The 17,969-nt window shown below is 36.7% G+C and overlaps 1 protein-coding gene across 2 annotated transcripts in view; it reads right to left on the bottom strand.

Moving 5' to 3' along the window:
* Positions 1 to 17,969, bottom strand: part of sema4ba (sema domain, immunoglobulin domain (Ig), transmembrane domain (TM) and short cytoplasmic domain, (semaphorin) 4Ba) — a 56,561-nt gene that overhangs the window by 19,649 nt on the left and 18,943 nt on the right. For both annotated transcript variants that reach the window (XM_032584949.1, XM_032584940.1), the window contains exon 2: positions 4,208 to 4,583. In XM_032584949.1, coding sequence (XP_032440840.1) covers positions 4,208 to 4,240 — 33 coding nt within the window. In that variant the 5' untranslated portion in view covers positions 4,241 to 4,583. The remainder of the gene's footprint in view (positions 1 to 4,207; positions 4,584 to 17,969) is intronic.

Here is a 17,969-nt window from a genome sequence, read left to right as displayed (position 1 = left end):
ATTATGTGCACAATATGGACATTGTGGTGTTATGAAGTAGAACAAATGTACCAAATAAACAAAAACTTACTATATGCATTTAAACATGTTATATATGATAATTATTAGTGCTTAAAATGTGACTTCATGGCACTTCCACATCAAAAATGAAAGAAACCCATATTAGAATGTACAGCCACTGACCCCATTTGTATGACAGCAACCTCATGTATTTAAGCATCTAGATACAATGAAAAAGACTTGTGAACCTCAAACTGAGCATCAGAATGAGATAGAAAGGAGATTTAAATAAATATGAGTGTGGCATGGTTGTTAGTGCCAAATGAGCTGAGCTGCGTATTTCAGAAACTGCTGATCTACTGGGGTTTTCACAAACTATCCTTCTGGTTTGCAAAGAATGGTCTAAAATAGAAAATATCCAGTGACAAGTCTTTTGTTTTTGACCCTATATGGCCAAGAGTGTTCATCTTCTGATTGTTACCTCCAGTAGGATACTGTTACAAAGTTTATATCACCTCAGATTGGTTTCTTGAACATGACAGTAAGTTGACTGTTTTCCATCTACCTCCACAGTCATCAGATTTAAATCCAATCAAGGGCCTTTGGGTTGTTGTGGATTGGGGAATTTGCATTATGGATGATAAGATGACAGATTTTAAGCAAATCTGGAATTATATCAAGTCAATTCAGACCAAAATCTCTGAGGAATGTTTCCAACACTTTGTTGAATCTATGCCACAAAGAACACAGGGAGCTATTACGTTATGACAGAGTTAAAACTTAATTATTAGCAAGGTGTATCTTATAAAGTGCGGATTGAGTTAATGTTGTGCTTTTGTACAAATTTTAGCTTGAGGAGCTAGCTAGAAATGGTTTATTCATGGAATCAACAAATAGAAAAAAATAAAAATTTTCACAATGTGCAGACTGGCTACATAGATACAATTCAGATAGATACAGATGCTTTGATATAGAAATGATAGAAATAAGACACAACCAATCTTATTTAATTTTTATTATTAATACAAGAAGCCAAACTCATTTACTATACTTTTAGATAGAAAAAAATAATAATTTTCTAACCCAGATAGCCTTTAGAAAAAACTGCTTGATATTACCTAATAATTACTAATTTTGTTGTTGTAGTTATCACGTGTTTGCAGCACTACATTTCCTATTTGTAATTATGCTGTGACAAAGTATATGGAACAAGGTTAAGAACTTCTCCATGGAAAAAAAAGATTCCATAGGTGCATCTGTACTACAGAGTAAATAACACTTCTCACTTTACACTCAAACAGAAAAAAATCCCACTTAAACATACTTTTCAGACAGCAACAGCATTACAAAGCTGTAATATCACTTGACGCTGCTGTCATTTGAAGTTACTGCAGACTGGCTAATTTAGCTAATTTGAACATGGCAGCATTTAAATGAAAACTTTCTCGCTCACAGCATGGCTGCAGGCATGGCCCAAAATAAAGAACCATGGTCACTTGGGTTGTCACAGAGGGATCAACAGGGAAAAAATAGAGGAGGGGGAGGGCTTATAGGTGTGCCTTTAAAAAGCACACCAACACACAAAGCCCTTCAGTATGGTCTACATTAAAGTCTGGAACAAAAGCAGAGAGAAAGGCAGTTGCAGGCTTTACTCCATGAACCCATGATCCGTGCTGATAGGCGCATAATGAGAACCAGACAAGTGTTCACACCATAACACATACAAATCCCCATTCATTATTCATGGCAGATTACCCTCTTCATTAAGGCAGAGGCGGGAACCAGGGGGATCCAGAGGGACCCAGAGGAAAGTGGAGGGGACATTAGTAAATGAGAATTCTACCGATGAAGATCTGCCAGCCGGTTCTCTGGCTTGCCTAAGCTGCAACAGTTTAGGCATGCAGGCTGTCAAGCTAACAGGCGTTCAGATAGGACAGCGAGCACCGGAAGCCGTGACGAGGCCCGACAGTTTTTGCTGTATAAAGTTCATGTCCCTAAGGCTTGTGGTTCTGCATTCTGCTTTGATACTGTATATACAATGTGACAAAGACTTTCTGCGGGGAGACTGGAAAATGTCAGCGTAGCAGAACTGACGTTACCAAAGCAAGGCAGCATTTATCAAAGCTCTGCTGACCTTCATTCACATACTGAAACTCAGGATTTTCCTTATTTCATGATCTACAGCCTTCTAAGTGCAACAAGATGTGTTTTTGAATAAATCATTTGAATTCAGAGCTACCATCCATATAGAAATATAATTAATTCACTGTTAAAGGTGACTTATGTTCCTGCACAGGCTGGTTATGGGCCTTATTAGCCTTAATGCAAACCTACAAGACAGAGAACAAAACAACCAACTTTGATTGGCATCAGACTCAAAGACTGTATGCATCAGTTTATATACTGAGAACTTGAGGCATGTGAATCATGCATGTTTTATGGTGTTGTTTAACTCTGGCTGCACGCCCTAAAAGCAAATCTTTGCAGCAGAACAGAGAAGCCCATAAAGCATCTTTTCACAAAATGATTGATGATGTGTGTTGTTATGAAACACTCAGCCTCTGTGGGCTCTGCAAAGGCAGGGGAGGTGAGAGAGATTATATGTTCAGGTAAAAAGTCCAACATGTAGACAAGGCGCAAGCTCAGACAGGCTCAACTTTCTGAAAGCGCAAAGTAGTCCTGGGCTGAAAAGGGAATCAGAGGACTATATAAGAGCACTCAACGAGATCCTTCCACACAATCTTCTCTGACATACACTAATGAAGCCTGACCATGAGTCACTCACCACAGTTCAAACACTACAATCTCACACTAATTCCTTAATCTGTCATTGTGTTTAATTTCCATGGAGATAATAAGGTGCAATTCTTGTTGAAATCCAACTTGTCAACTCCGCTGCATCCCAACAATAATCTGATTCACGGTTATGAATTTTTCTACATGCTCTAGCTGTAGTGACCATAAATCACCTTTCATGGAAAAAGAAAACATGACGCTGAAATCCAGAGTTCTTTCACAGCTACCTTTGACTGACCTATTTATACTGAAAAATCAACTGTATTCTGTAGTCCATTTTTTACTTTCTTTTATTATCCTTCAGCAATGTAATTTTTTACATATATTTTCATTATGTACAATACCCTGAATTGCCTTGTGTCCTAAAATGTGAACTATAAATAAACTTGCATAGACTTACCTTGGGTGAGTTCAAATAAGATATATTTTCAGTGAAAGCTGACAGGAATATTCAACATGTTTCAAAGTTTCAAGTCAGTTTTGCAAGCTTAGGCATGAAAAGATACATGTTTGATAAAATCAGTAACACCCAAGGCCTGAGTGAATTTGTGAAGCAAGTTACAACAACCACAGGCCTGTATGTAAATATGTTTGACCCACAGAAACTCAGCAGAACCAACTCTTACTTGCAGTTAATGCTACCAAAATCAACAGGTCTGTAAAGTTTCTTTTTCTCCATTCATTTTTTATTTGACAATTGATTGACATTTGGCCAAATGTTGCAGTTCACATAAAAGGATCTGATACAACCACATCTGGAGCCTCAGGCATCTGCAGCTTGCATAAGGCGCTATTATGATTCGAAATGCATTCCTTGCAAAAGCATCCATGCCTCATGAACGTTTTTCACATTTTGTCATGTCACAACCAAAATTTTCACTTGTATTTCAACAGAATTTGCATGTTCTGTGTATGATACATTAGAATGTATCATACATTAGAATGTATCATACACAGCTGTTAAATAAAATGTTTTAAAAATCTAAAAGGTGAGGTGCTCAGTAGTACTCAGCCCCCTTTCTTGACATATATAAATGAAGTCCTACTACTCTGATTAGTTGGGAGAGGCAACCTGTGTTTCATTGAAGGGATGATGCAGAACAACCACAAACCTACCAATTAATAAAAGATGAGAAAATGAGACCTATAATAAATCTAGAGAAGTTAAAAGGTGGGAGAAACTGGTGATAGGAAATCTATTGGTGGTGTACTCCCTGTATAGGAGACACTTATCGAATGCAAACCGGGGGTTCGATTCCTGAATCTGGATCCTGTGCTGCATGTCTTTCTCCTCTTTCTTCAGCCAGTTCCTGTCTGATCTATTCAACTAATTGTCGCTAGTGTCAGTAAGAAGTAAAAAAATAAATAAAACCCCTTATAAATGTCATAGTTATTTAAAGAAGGGACTTACTGTAGGGAAAGCTGAGACGTGGAGTGACATCATTTTCTGTGACAGCCAGATGAAGGAAACCAAGAAGTAGGACAGTGTAGGCTGGGAGACACAGCCAAGCCATACTCATCGTCCACATGCCACCGCAGGTCCACCAGCCAACTTGTACTATTTGTCTCTTTTAGGTTTTGGGGGAATTCATGAAGTGTGCCTGTTTCTGTTTATCTCCTTTCACGGCCTCTCTTCTCTTGCAGCTCCAGGTGCTTCAGATGGAAATCTGGTGAAATGTTGGGAAGAGAGAAAACTCCTTGTTGTTTGATATTACAATCGTTGACCTGAGAGCACAGCAGAAAACCTCTTCTATGGAAACACCGAACTGCAGGGTCTCAACAGATACCTTTGAAGAAAAAGAAAAAAAACACAACATTGTGTTAGTATGTTGTATGAGCTAATTTGCACATGTCATTTCCTACTATAATTAATTATTTAACAGCTGACCAGGCATTTATCAAACCACTTTGCTTACTGTGAAGCAAAATATCCTTATTAATCAGGATATTTTAACTACTGTAGTTGAATACAATGTTCCCTGTGTGGTAAACTCTGTGATTGTGGCACTATTTTATTGCATAAAATTCTAGAAGTTAATAATGTTGTTTGAATTCTGAAATGAGTTTGTGCTCATTTTAGAGAAGTTTAGATTTAGTTGTGATCCTTAGAGAATATTTAGCATCTTTGTAGTTGTGTTGATTAGAGTAATGCATTGCATATACTTATTAGATGCTCAGAAGATTATGTCTTCTTTTATTTACATGTCAGAGAGTCTTGAGTGTTTTATGACAAATACCACAAGTTTTCCATGATAAATTGCACTGAAAGGCATTTTGAGTAAGTAGTACAGTAGGATGATTTATTTTTTTAGTTTCCGCTTTTGGTAATTTGTACCACAATAAAACCTTCAGAAACATGAATGCTTCGTAGTATTGTGTGTTTGAAAGTACGATGTGCAGGGAAATACATTGTTATAGTAAACTGTAGTCTCCCTAGTTATTGACTAGATAAAGGAGCAAATCCCACAGGCTATTGCATTTGGAACTAGAACTCAGTTAAATTGAATTTGATGTCATTTCCAGATGCAAGTTACAACTTCAGAGGTAACTTGAACACAGTATAAGCAGCCACCTGCAATTGTTGTTGGTTTACCGTCGTCCGCAAGTTCTTATAACCTTCTTCAAAGCAATTTTCTACTGAGAGATTTCTGATAAAGCAACAATTAATGTGCTTGAGCAACTGATCTTTTAAGCTGCTGCTGTTTAGTAGTTTTATATCACACTTAATCCATTCATACCCACCTTCCAAATCTAATACCAAAATTACTTCTGAGTACTCTTGAAGGCAACCTATCACCTGTGGCACTTGTACTACAGGTTCAGATTCATTGCTCTACAAACTGCTTTTTGTAAACACTATTCTTCTGCTGGTAACCTTGCTGTATCACTGAATTACTCTCTCCATCGCCTTATGTTTAGGAAAGTAATTGCAGTAAGTGTAATAGACATGGGATAGTCACTCTGCAATGTTGAATCCAAAGCCCACTTGCTCCATTTACCCTACGGCGTGACTGCAACCAGAAGAGAATATGTTCCTGCATTCATCCCCTTGCAAACTTTACATGACAGTGCAGGAACATCTAGACACTTAGGGGGAAAGGAATGCAGTGGAATCTTAAACCCCAGAAAACAGAACCAAGTGGCTGCTTCTGAGCAATTGAAAACATTAATTTGGCAAATGTAAAAGGGTCACACAAGAATAAAAAGTAATATAAAATCTGACTGATGTTTATGTTGGTTTAAAAAAAAAATTAGATGGGATATTTTAATTGGTTTAAGTTAAGAACAGCTCTGGATTTAAATTAAAACAGTTGTGTTTGGGAAAAAATGAAAAAAGAAAATAAGAAAAGAATGTAAAGGCATCGTGCAATGTTTTGAAAGCAACTTTCATTGTAAGTTTTGTCAGCAAACCATTTACCTTGACCCACAATGAAATACATCACAAATAAAATTATTTTACCCTTGTAGACCACTGCTGCCAGTTGGCTTAAATGACACAGCCAAGACAAGTGTAGCAGATGCATCACTAAAAGTCTGTTGATAAAAGTTCAAAACACAACCAAACTTATACAGGAAGAAATATATGCCAAACATAGAAAATGCCTCTTTTTTGTATAAATGTCTCGTAACATTAGTTATTGAAATTTTTTTTTACAACATCTAACAGGAGTTAAAAGTCAGCTGAAAATGTGACCTTGCTCTGTGTTACTGAGGTCAGTAATTTAAATAACTGAATACTAATAAACGATGGCCTTCCTTGTGTCGTTAGTGCTAGTAAGTCAGTTTAAAGCAAAAATAAATAACTTTGAAATCTCTGTATTGAAAGTCTTACTAAAAAGTCTTTTTATAAAATTTAAAGACAATGAGCAACTGTTTATCAAACTTCAGCTTTGATGCCAGAAAAGAAAGCTTGTATATTAAATCCAGTTAATTTGTAAAAATCAACAGAGATTATATTAATTCATTTTCATTTTCATTTTCCCCTTTAATATCTCCACTGACATTGTAAAAAAAAAAAACCCCAAAAACTTAATCTTCTCACCAATAAAGCCAACAGCTATCTATTATACCAGTAATAGAGTTAAAGAGTAATTCATTGATGTAAGTCTACTGAACACACTGAGGCGTAAAGGAAAACCTTAGTACGGACATCCCAGTTACAACCTCAAATGCTCCATTACACCTGCCACAAGAAGCTCCTCAGACGCAACCAAATGGAGATTCAGTTTCATGTGAGCTGTGGAAATCAATGGCAGACCATAGTGAGGGAGTCTATTCCTGGTTTCTGTCATGGAGATCCAGAATTTTAGTCAATAAGCACTCGGCTGCTTGTTATAAATGGAGCAGTCTGAATCTGAGCGTGGCTGAGGTTGTTTGGAAAGCAGGAAAGACTGTAAAGGAAAGAAGAAAATGCTTATTTATGCAGCAGAGTCATATTGAAAACCTGGGATACATCATTAATTCTTGGTTTGTGTATCAGTCAGCAAAGGAAACCAGCAGGAATCTGACCGAAGAATGTAGAGAAAGTTGGAGGGTATGAGAACAAGGACGCCTCAGACAGCAGAGAAATCTACATGCAACTCTGCACTTCACTGCTCTCGCCTGCATGATGCATAAACTGAATCATCCCTTTCACCCTCTACACAGACATGATAGTGTGCTCCCGCTCTGGATGATGCTCTCCAAACTCTCTGTCTACCATCTCCTCCTACAGTGCTCTGTATATTCCTCTCTGTAACAGCCTTCAGCAACACATTAGACTTATCCGTTTGACATAATTTTTTTCATTTGTCAAACTTTCACATTGAATATGAAGGATTTCCCCAACTTTTAAGCATTTTACAATTTATAAAATCTCAGTAAGCTGTTGATTTGCAGTATGCTATGGTTTATGTTTTTGTCTGAAGGAGTATGGAATAATATATCTTCGTGCATCGTTCAGCTCTGTATTCATCTATTCTTTTATCTGTCTATTCACCATCCATTTGTTCATCCAGCGTTTTGTTTACTAAATGCCACACAAACATGTCTTACAAATTGAAACTATTTTTTGTGGTACTGCCGGTTTTGACAAGATGTTTTTGCAAAACAAATTTTTATCTTAATGAGTTCTGTCCTGCTAATATACATATTTAAATAATACATAAATGAATAAAATCTATCCATAGGTTTGTCCACTATGGTCTTTAAAATGTACACCTTACCGCAGTAAAAACATCTACCATAAATTCAGAGGGAACTTGTACTGCTGGAACCTCTAAATTCTTTAAATATTCAATAAAAAGTCTATAAATCCCAGAGCTTCCAGTTTGTAAAAGTATAGAGTTTTGCCATCCAAACCATGTCTGAACCCTATATACCACTAATGCATTAGTCTGGTTTCTCCTAACTAGACTATCATATGACTGTGGAAGCAAGAGTCCTCCTTAAAGTGAACATGGCTGATTAGAGAGAGAAACTGTTGAATCAGACAGAGGAATGTTCTGCAGGAAACTGGGTGAGAATTTATCACAAGAAAAGCACTGATTCATTAACACATGGAGCTGAAATGGCAATAAGAACCACCTAAAATATGCAAATCTGTCAGAGTAGAGTGAGGAGGAAACAGAAATAGCTGCTTGTGATGTTAAACTGGTATAAACACTTCTAACAAAGATATATTATAGTGCAAAAAACCATTTGAAGGTCATGTTTTTGCCACTTTGTCAAAACATTTCACAACAGGGAAAAGAAGAAAAGACTTTTATATTTAACTAAACTGGGAGTTTCCCAGAACTATGTCAATCATTTCCTGTTGTATATATATATATGTATATATATACTGAAAAAGCTTCTCCATGACAGCTTCGCTTCTATGAGTGTGAATGGTATAAATAGCAGCGCAGCTGAAACAGGTGGTGGAACCATTACCATTTACTAGTTCAGTAGAACAGCTTGGGTCAGTGCTCAACACTGTCAGTCTGGAATAGTGCCGAATCACAAACGTGACCTCTTGGCATGCCATGCGTGTCAAAAAGCCACCTGTATGCAGATGAACACGGATCACCTCAGGTTACATGTTTCCACGTGTGACCTTCAGCCTATGATTCTAACTGCAAACCCCCAACCCACCCCCAAACTGCTCCGCATCACTAAAAACAGTCAGTTGTGACATAAAGCAGATGTGAGATATGGAGAGTGTCATCTGCCTTGAGAGATTTAAATAGAAGAGCATGTCTGACTGCACAGAGTGTCTGATTTATCAGGTGAGCTGTGTGGAATCGCTATTATGATAAAATTGTGCAAAGTTTCAGCTGTCCAACTATTGCTTCAACACACTTAATCAGTTCTAATGATATTTGTTTGTGAGTAACACTTGATAACACTTCCACAACACAGATCTGACACACAATACTTGTGATGAATTATGATCACATTTTTGTGTATCCCCACATTGCTCCAGTAACGTTCAAGCGGTGAGTCTGGAGTGGTTCTTCCTCAGATTCTTCACTAAGGAGATGATGAGTTAACTTACTCACTGTGCTGCTTCATAAAAATCTTATACATACACATACACACATCTGCAATTACAGTGAACGATGCAAACATCAAAAAACATCACATATTTTTCAAACCACTCCATTCCAAACTTCAATGGATTTATTGGGATTTTATGCAGTATTGTGTGAAAATCTGCCAACGATTAGGTTTTGTGGTGATAGGTTGAAAAAAAAAATGTATAAGAAAAATACCAAGGAAACAAGGTGATTATTATATCATCTAGAAACTTTTTTCAGACTTTGAACATTTTTGTGAATTTATTTGCAAAAATATTCTTAAATGTAGCTGCTGAAACACTGAGGAGAAGGACACTCAATTTCACCCTTCAAAAGGGGAAAGATAGGAGAACATGCCATTTAAGAAAGGCAGATTTGTCAGGAAACAAATAAAAGAAAAAAGCACTTTTCTAAAGCTTTAATCAGAGCAATTATTAAAACATTTTAAACAACTGGAATTGTAAGAAGCAATGCATTTTCTTTTCAATATCTGGTCTCAGTTGTGAGTCATTAGTTTAGATCTAGAGAACAGTAGATCAAAAACAGCTGCTGCAGCAGCAACATTCTGCTTCTAGTTAGTGTTAAAAGAAAATGTCTGCATCTCTGATCAGATGACTACTTAAAAAAAAAAAAAGTCCTTCTTGATTGACCCATTTTACGTGCAATCCCCAGACTCTGTTCAGAATAATTAATGGCCCGTTCATCTCAGAGTGAAGCATACAGCAGTAATTATGACTATATGCTACTCCAAAGACTTTTAATTGCCTAATTAAAATCTTATTAAACTATTGAACAAAGATAAGGGACATTTTGAACTCAAGTGCCAGTGGAGTTCAATGCATCAAACTTGCTTCCTGTATGGAAAGGCACCAGGTCAGAAACAGTCATTTTTATCAAAAGTGCTGATTTTTCTAAATATCGTATATGAAGCTAAAATAAGACAGGAATGCATTGGCTGATTAGTGGAATATATGCTGTGAAAGTGACTGAGAACATATCATTAGTTCTGTCTTTAAAAAGTTAACACAAGCGCTTAAATCATTCTTCAGAAGTTCAAATGTCTGAAAAGATATTCGATTTCATTCAATTTCCCCTCTGCACCAATTTCCATAACACATGCACAGACTGCAGACGAGTCTCGCTGATGAAATGTCAAGCAGTGAAGCTCCGAGGTCTGTCGCTGGGTCTGCCACAGCTATTAATGCCAGGCTGTGAAAGAAGAGCAGCACGAGCTCCATGACAGAAAGAAAAACCTTAATCATGAAAAGGTAAGGATGAAGAAAAGCAAAGAAAAGGACCAAAGTAGTCTTTACTAAAGGTTTCCTAGCAAAAATCCTATGTCCCATAGCACCCTGCAATGGTATTCATGCCGCTTGAACTTCTCTACATTTTGTCAAGTATCACCTACAAATTCCAGTGTGTTTTATTAGAATTTTGCATGATAGACAAACACAAAGTTGACCTGTTAAAATCCAGCCTCCTCGTTCTATGCTTTTCTTCATACAGAGGGTCTGGAGTCTCATCTATTGAAAAACAATTTCTTGCTGGAGGCGTGGACTCTGTTGAAGTGAAAATCAACATCATCGTTCACAACTTCTGCTTCTGTTTGGCGATTGGCTCAGTTCAATTTCAGCTGGAGAAATCAAGTTTAATGGGAGAAATTTAAGACTAAAGGGAGATTAGAATAGAGTGGAAATGCATAGGAAGGCAATGGCCAGGTTAACAAAAAGTAGAGCTCAACAACTTTTATTTATAGAGAACTTTTCACAGATAAAAATCCTACATTTAGACCAAGCATGAAACACTGTTGAAAGAAAGTCATATGATGTCCAGTTTATATGTTGCTACTAGATAAGCAATAGAGTAAAGATCTGGAAGAAAGTCCCCAGTTTGGATGAGCATTAACGTGTTTTGGTCTTTCAAGTGCAGAAAACTAACACTACATAACCCCCTGAAGACATTATTCCCATAATAAAATATGATGGTGCTGTGGGGAACGCAATCAAAAAATTACTGAAAGAAAGGGCAAAAATGTAGAAAAACCAAACTGATTGAAGGTTGTTGCAATTGGACAAGATGTGGAAAGGTCCAGGATTTATAAATACTTTTACAAGGCAGAAATTACCTGAAAGTGTCTAATCTCACAAAAAAGATACAATGAGCCTCTCACGGTTTTGTACTTAACTTTTTCAGGCAATTCAGCCAAATCTCCCGTCAAAACACATCTGACAGAGCTTAACCTGGCTTAAAATTGCCAAAATGTTGTCATTAATAAACCCTCGAGCATGAAAGTGAAGGCAAAAGCTTCTTTTTCTTTCTCTGTGCCCCTTTCAGCTTTTCTTTTTTTTAAATCAGTGTAAGTTGATCCACTTTGAGGAAGGAGCCTGCACTGTTGATCTTGCTGAAATGGCCTATTTCTTTTCCAAAGTCTTTTCTACTGTAGTCACACCCTGTTCTGGGAAAGTTAGCATTCATACGTCTACGACACCTTTCATGCTCTAATGCTGAGAGGACAACTAAGTTTCACATTACTGCATTTTATTCACTAAGCATTAATCAGTGCTATTTTCTTTTTTACTAATCTAAACATTTCTTTGAAGTACTTCGAGATCATTTGACATTTTTAGGTTCAATAAGACATTTTGCATCAAACTCCTTATGTTGTCTAAAGTTAAAAATCTTTCTTCATGCAACATTCAGTAGTTACGTCTGTGAACCATCTGGGGTGTCATGTTACACTGAAAAAATTCAAAAGGAAGATCCTTTAGAATTTTTATCTGTGCTATGTGATATGCTGACAGTTGGTCAGGCTGCTTACATTGCAGCCTTTTCAGTTCTTAAATAGATATTGCTAATGAATAGCAGAGGATGGCCTGGCGGCATTCTCTACCTTATTTAACCATTGTAACTTAACAATTACATTGACAGATTTACTGAGGAACCAAAGCGCACTGTAGAAAAAACTACTGTCTGTTTTTCACAGGGTTGGAAAAGAATATAATACAGTCCAGTCTAATAAATATGACTGCTTGCAAACAAACACAGATGAAATAAGAACTCTATGCTGCATTCGATAGAAAGTATGCCCATATGCAGTCCAGTCTAATAAGGAGAAGCTGAAAAAAATAGATAAAAAAAATATCTGGGGCTTGTGTTTTTATGAGTTCCTGACTGCTGCCAGAGTCAGGTGAAGAGCCTTTTCAGAGTTTCAGACCTGGCTGCTGGTAAGTAGGTCAGACCTGTTGAAACATTCAGTCTCATTTGAAATGTTTCTGTTCATTTAAAAAAAAAAAAGAAAATGTTTATAAAAAACTGTTTGAATCTGCTGCAGTGAATTAGTGGCTTTGATTTTCTATTAATCCAAATTGCTCATTTTGATCTCAGCTATACAAATAAAACTGAAATACTGTCAAGGTTCTGAGTTTCATAATCTACAAATATTACACAAATGTTTAACTGCGCCAGACATAGCTAACTATGTGCTTAATCAGGTGTTTGTGTTCTTCTTCCAGTACTTTTTGCATCTTTTCATGTCAAATATGGAGGCATATTTCCTAGTACAGCATCAAAGATCAATGTTAATTCTTCTGAAAAAAGAGTTTTAAAATGCACTGTTAAAGGTATGGCTCAGATTTTTAGTGTGATTACGCTAAAAGCTAATATATTGCTGGAGTTTTGATTTAATATAAATCTAGGAAGCTGACGGCTAGGTAGGGAGGGGCTAGGACTACAGGAGACTTATTTCATCTTAAAGCAACTTTAAGTTTCAGAAACACCATAGCGATTCATGCAAACACTACTTTATGAACCTTTTAAATGCCATCATTTATGCAGAGCCATTATTACAAAGAAGCCAGTAACCTTTACATCGTAAATGTAGGTTTGAGTCAGGTGTGCCAGCAGATAAAAGTAAGTGTCTTATAAAGTAAAGCAACACCAAAGCCAAATTTTTTATACCAATTTAAGGGAAGGGTTACTGGGACTGGAAACACTTTAGATGTCCATTTCTCAGTTGTGTGTTTCACAGAGGAAGATACCATAAGTGATAGCATACCATTTCCTCTGTAATAATTGCCTTGTGTGCAAATCGGCATCCAGCACAACTGTATGGACAGTTTAAAAGTTCATTAATTATTGTTTGCATTAACCATTGTGATGTTTTTGAAGTTAAAGTTGTTTGAAAATGATAGAGGTTCATATTAATATGGTCTCCTTTCAGACTAGTCATTAGCTGGATTCTCATCAGCTAAATCTAGAGCTTTACAGCTGATACTGCACATAAAATAGCAACATTTTACCAAACCTGACTTTAAAAGTCCAAACTATCTCTTTAAGCTTACATTTTTGACATTCCACCTCATTTCCTGCCATCTTGTTTGGTCACTTCATATCTTATTATTAATTTTTTTGTCATTATTAAGTTTGTGTATTTTGTCAATCAGAGGACTTAGTGGAAATAAAAATACTGCACAGTAAATTAAAACAAACAGCAAAACCTCATTGAAATTTTAGACTAGATAACCGTCAGTTATAGACAAATTGACTAGAGAAAATGAGCGACTCTTTTTTTTTCTTTTTTTTTTCTTTTGCCCTTACAAATTCACGGAGCATTCAATCAAGAGACAAGGCTCTGACACATTTATGCTCACTGAAATTGATTCGGCTGGTGTGGCATCCATGGAAAAGCTGTAAACAAAGCGACGTGGCTGCTCCCCCTTGATGTCGGCTGCAAGAAGCTGCACGCATTCCAGTAGCTTAGAGGCTTAAACAGAAGCTCAGGCTATAGGCCACTGGGCAAAGAGCTGCGCGCATCCGTCGCTGTGTGAGGCCGATAAAGGGCTCAGAATGGACATTTCTCCACATGGTCCAGAGACAAGCCTTCAACAAAACTCTAGAGTTTTGTATTGAGATTGTCTCAAACCACTAAAAGACATGCTCTTCAAGGTTCTACAAACTTAAACATCTTGTTCAACAGAGAAGAAGGAAATAGAGTCACTCCAAATTTGTCTCCTCTGAAAAGGATAATGGCAAGGAAAACATTGCTCAAAATTAGCTTTGATTGTGTTGATGTGTTGTGCTATCAATGAAGATTATGCAAAAAATGAAAAAATAATAAAACATTGACATGTCCAAAGAAGATTTCTGAGAAACGATCAGTATTAAATCACGGAATTGCCTGTTCATTCAGGCCCATGTAACAAGGTTCATGTTCAGTCTTCAATCATTTATGGCGCACTATCTAAAATTATACATGTGGGAACTGTTTATAGTATAATTTTGATTTATGATGCCCTCAGCTCAAACAGATGCACGATGAGTTTAGCTAGAAAGCGTCTTGAAATTCTTAACCTCTAAAACAGATTAATCCAAGAGACAGTTTGTTTTTGAGAGTTGCGAATGGTATGCAGAACTGAGATAACAGCAAGAGAACCAGAGAAGTCAACAACTTGAAGTATGCTGTTGCTAAACAAATTGTAAATGGATAATCATTTCTTTAGTGCATTTGCAAAAAGGAAAAATTACACATTATCTCAAAAGTTTAACATTACTCTAGTCAGGTTTTTTCTGTCTTTGACCTCTTTGGTTGGCATATTGACCACATTAGAATATCTTTGTGGGGGTCAGTCTGACCCTATTATGAGATGTCTGAAAGTGGGCAGCTGCCCCCCACATGAAGTGACCTCACTTAGTAAAGATCAATAGGCGGCTGCACATTCCTCAGCAGTCACTCAACCCTTGCTATCCCAGTTATCCAAGACACTTTAGGATTTCTTTAGAACAGTGATGTTTGGGTTGAATTCCAGTTATTAACTTTGAGCATCCTAGACGACCAATTTTGACCTGTGGGTGCAACACATCTGCCCAGTGAAAGGCAAATGAGCTCATGTCACTCATACGCTCGAGTCTCGAGCAAATGCTAGAGATAATATTAAGGTTTGGATCAAGCACAAAATCTTTCGAAAAAAGTTTTTTTCAAGAATCACTATTTTGAAAGACAATTTAAAACCAGTACACCTACCATTCTTACTACAAGACTTTCAATTTGTGCTGGTACATGATAAAAAAAATGCAACAAAATATTTTTTGCTAGAGCTGCATGATTTATTAAAGGATATGGTATCAATATGCTTTCAGTATTTACTCTGAAGTAGAAATTTCCAACTTTTAATTGTTAATGGCCCATATACTTAGTGACTTACACAATAAGGATAATTTCTTGCGTTCTTTCTGACACACAGTTCTAAATAGCTCCTCTGCGCAACAGGTTGCTGTTCAGAGAAACAGTAATTACCTTATTGCTAAGAGCAATTAGTTGGGTTACTGAGAATGTCAGGTAGCAAATCTCACTGGTCTTGTAATCATTGCAACTGATGTATTTCCCAGAAGTTTCAACTTTAGAGATAAATGCAATACAAGATAAGCAGACAAAATCACATTTCTGAATTCGCTTCACTTTGTTCTGGAAGTTATACAAGTTTAATATCGCTCCTCTCTTCTGAAAGTTTTATTGTGATGCAAAGTTGAATTTGTTGGAATTACACATTTTTTGGAAGTTGTTATTTATAGTAGCACTGAATCACTTGTTCATATTTACATTGCAAATATATGATGCTATAATTAGAGGCCTGGACAGCAGAATTATAGGCCTCACTGACCTCTTTGCTGGATGATTTAATGGCTGACTGACTGCAGTATTTAACCAGACAAGCATAATAAGAGGATTAGAAATATATCAGATGATAGAGTTCAAAGTTCTCGGCTGCAGGTACAGTACAGATTTGAGCAGTCACACATATTGCTAACAACCGTGCACATGATGTAAATGACTTAATTCCCTATAAATCCAGAGGAAGCGTAACACTGTTTAACACTGGTTTCTGAACCGAAGGAACCTCAGTGAATGTACCTCTATGTCTTAGAGAGAAACCCTCATCTGTGTTTGCACCAGATAAAATCAGAGTACTGACATGTCCAAACGGTGTCCCAGGCCACTCAAGATGGATGCCTGCATGTGGGCCTCGATGCCATGGAGAGATGAAGTTGAAATGAAGTGTCATAAGAAAGCTGAGCCCCCGCACTTTAATACCAGAGCATGAAGCACATATTTCAACACCTTCTCTCATTTTATCCATTTTACAAGTGCGGACTGGTTAGGTAACTGCAAGCTGGAATGAAAATGACAAATAAAGTGCCAGATTATGAAATATCAGTTACCAGAACTGCACAAAAAAAATAAAAAATTGCTACTGATTGCAATTAGAGCCGACTTTGACCTCCGTGACCTGGTTAGACTAAAAATCAAGCATTTTTTTGATTAGAGAATGCTGCATACACTTGGAATGAAAACTTGTTAATGAGTGAAGAAGACTTGCTTGGCTATTTTCATTATCAGTAAGGTGTTTAAAAATGAAGCTGAAAGAATGCAAAGAAGCTGTGAGAAACCTTTATTAAAAGAAAATGTATTTTCTAAAGACGGATTTCTTGTCTGCTACTTAACTCAAACAGGATAGACATCAGTAGAAAGCAAAAACTGGTTGATATTACAGCAAAGTTGTTCTTTTTTATTCTTTTGAAGTCCAGTTCTGTCACACATCATCCCAGATTAGGAAGTGCTGAAAGCCCTTTGGAAATCTCACAGCTAAGGTAAGAATCTACATCTTCTGCATGGTACAAACGCTCAGGGACATCTGTAATGCTAACCGTGCTAACCAGTGCTCTAAAAACTGATATAAGATAGTAAAAACAGCTTAAAAAGTCAACTCTGTAATCATTTTGTTGTTTGTAGTAAATGTGCAATGCTAACAGCTCTTTCTTTAACACACGATGCAACTTTGTCTCTGAAACTAATAGAAATAAATAGGGATTGAAACAGGACAAGAAATATATAATAGAGTTTGTCATTAAAGAGAGAATGAGATATTCTTTTATGCAACTCTTCAAAGTCAAAGTTTCACAAAATCTGTGATTGGAAATTGGGCCACTATTCTGTGACTTAAAGTGAAAAAGAAAAAAAATACACAAGTGGAAGCTTATTTCCATCTTATTCAAAACATTGAAAAAATGTTGTTTATAATTGATGACATTAGTCATGATATGCGGAGAAGTGGTTACAAATATTCAAGCATTCAAGTCTCTTATTAACAAACATCCACTGTGTTTATCTTTCTCAAGGCTCCATTTCCATAAAGCCCAAGAGGGTGCTTTGCAGATTTATCTCTGACATTTGCATGAAGCCAGAAATTCATCTCATTATTTACAAACAGGATAGGGGGTCTATGGTTTGACCGCAGAATAAATTGGTATACTTGAATTTCAAAGCAATGTAGGAGAATTTTCTGCATCAAGAAAATTATTCTTTTATAAGGAAGAGTTAAATATTTGTGTAATAGTTAAGAAAAAAAAACTAGAGAGAAACATAGCTATGGGTAATTTATCTTCATCACTGTGTTCCTTGAAAGCATTTTTTTCTCTCTCCACAGTCGGTGAGACCCCGCTGACCCCAGCTGGTCTTATCAGAGACAACACATGACCAGTGTTACTTCCTGTGATGTTAAACTTCACCTGCATGCCGAGCAGCTTCTTCCTGTGCAGATGTCTGGAGGTCTGGCCAGCACATCTCTGACTGTTTCTTACACT

This window comes from Xiphophorus hellerii, chromosome 2 (assembly GCF_003331165.1).
Source record: "Xiphophorus hellerii strain 12219 chromosome 2, Xiphophorus_hellerii-4.1, whole genome shotgun sequence".
NCBI classification, from domain to species: Eukaryota; Metazoa; Chordata; class Actinopteri; order Cyprinodontiformes; family Poeciliidae; genus Xiphophorus; species Xiphophorus hellerii.
The sequence above is the reverse complement of the archived record's forward strand: the minus strand, read 5'-3'. Positions and strand labels throughout refer to the sequence as shown.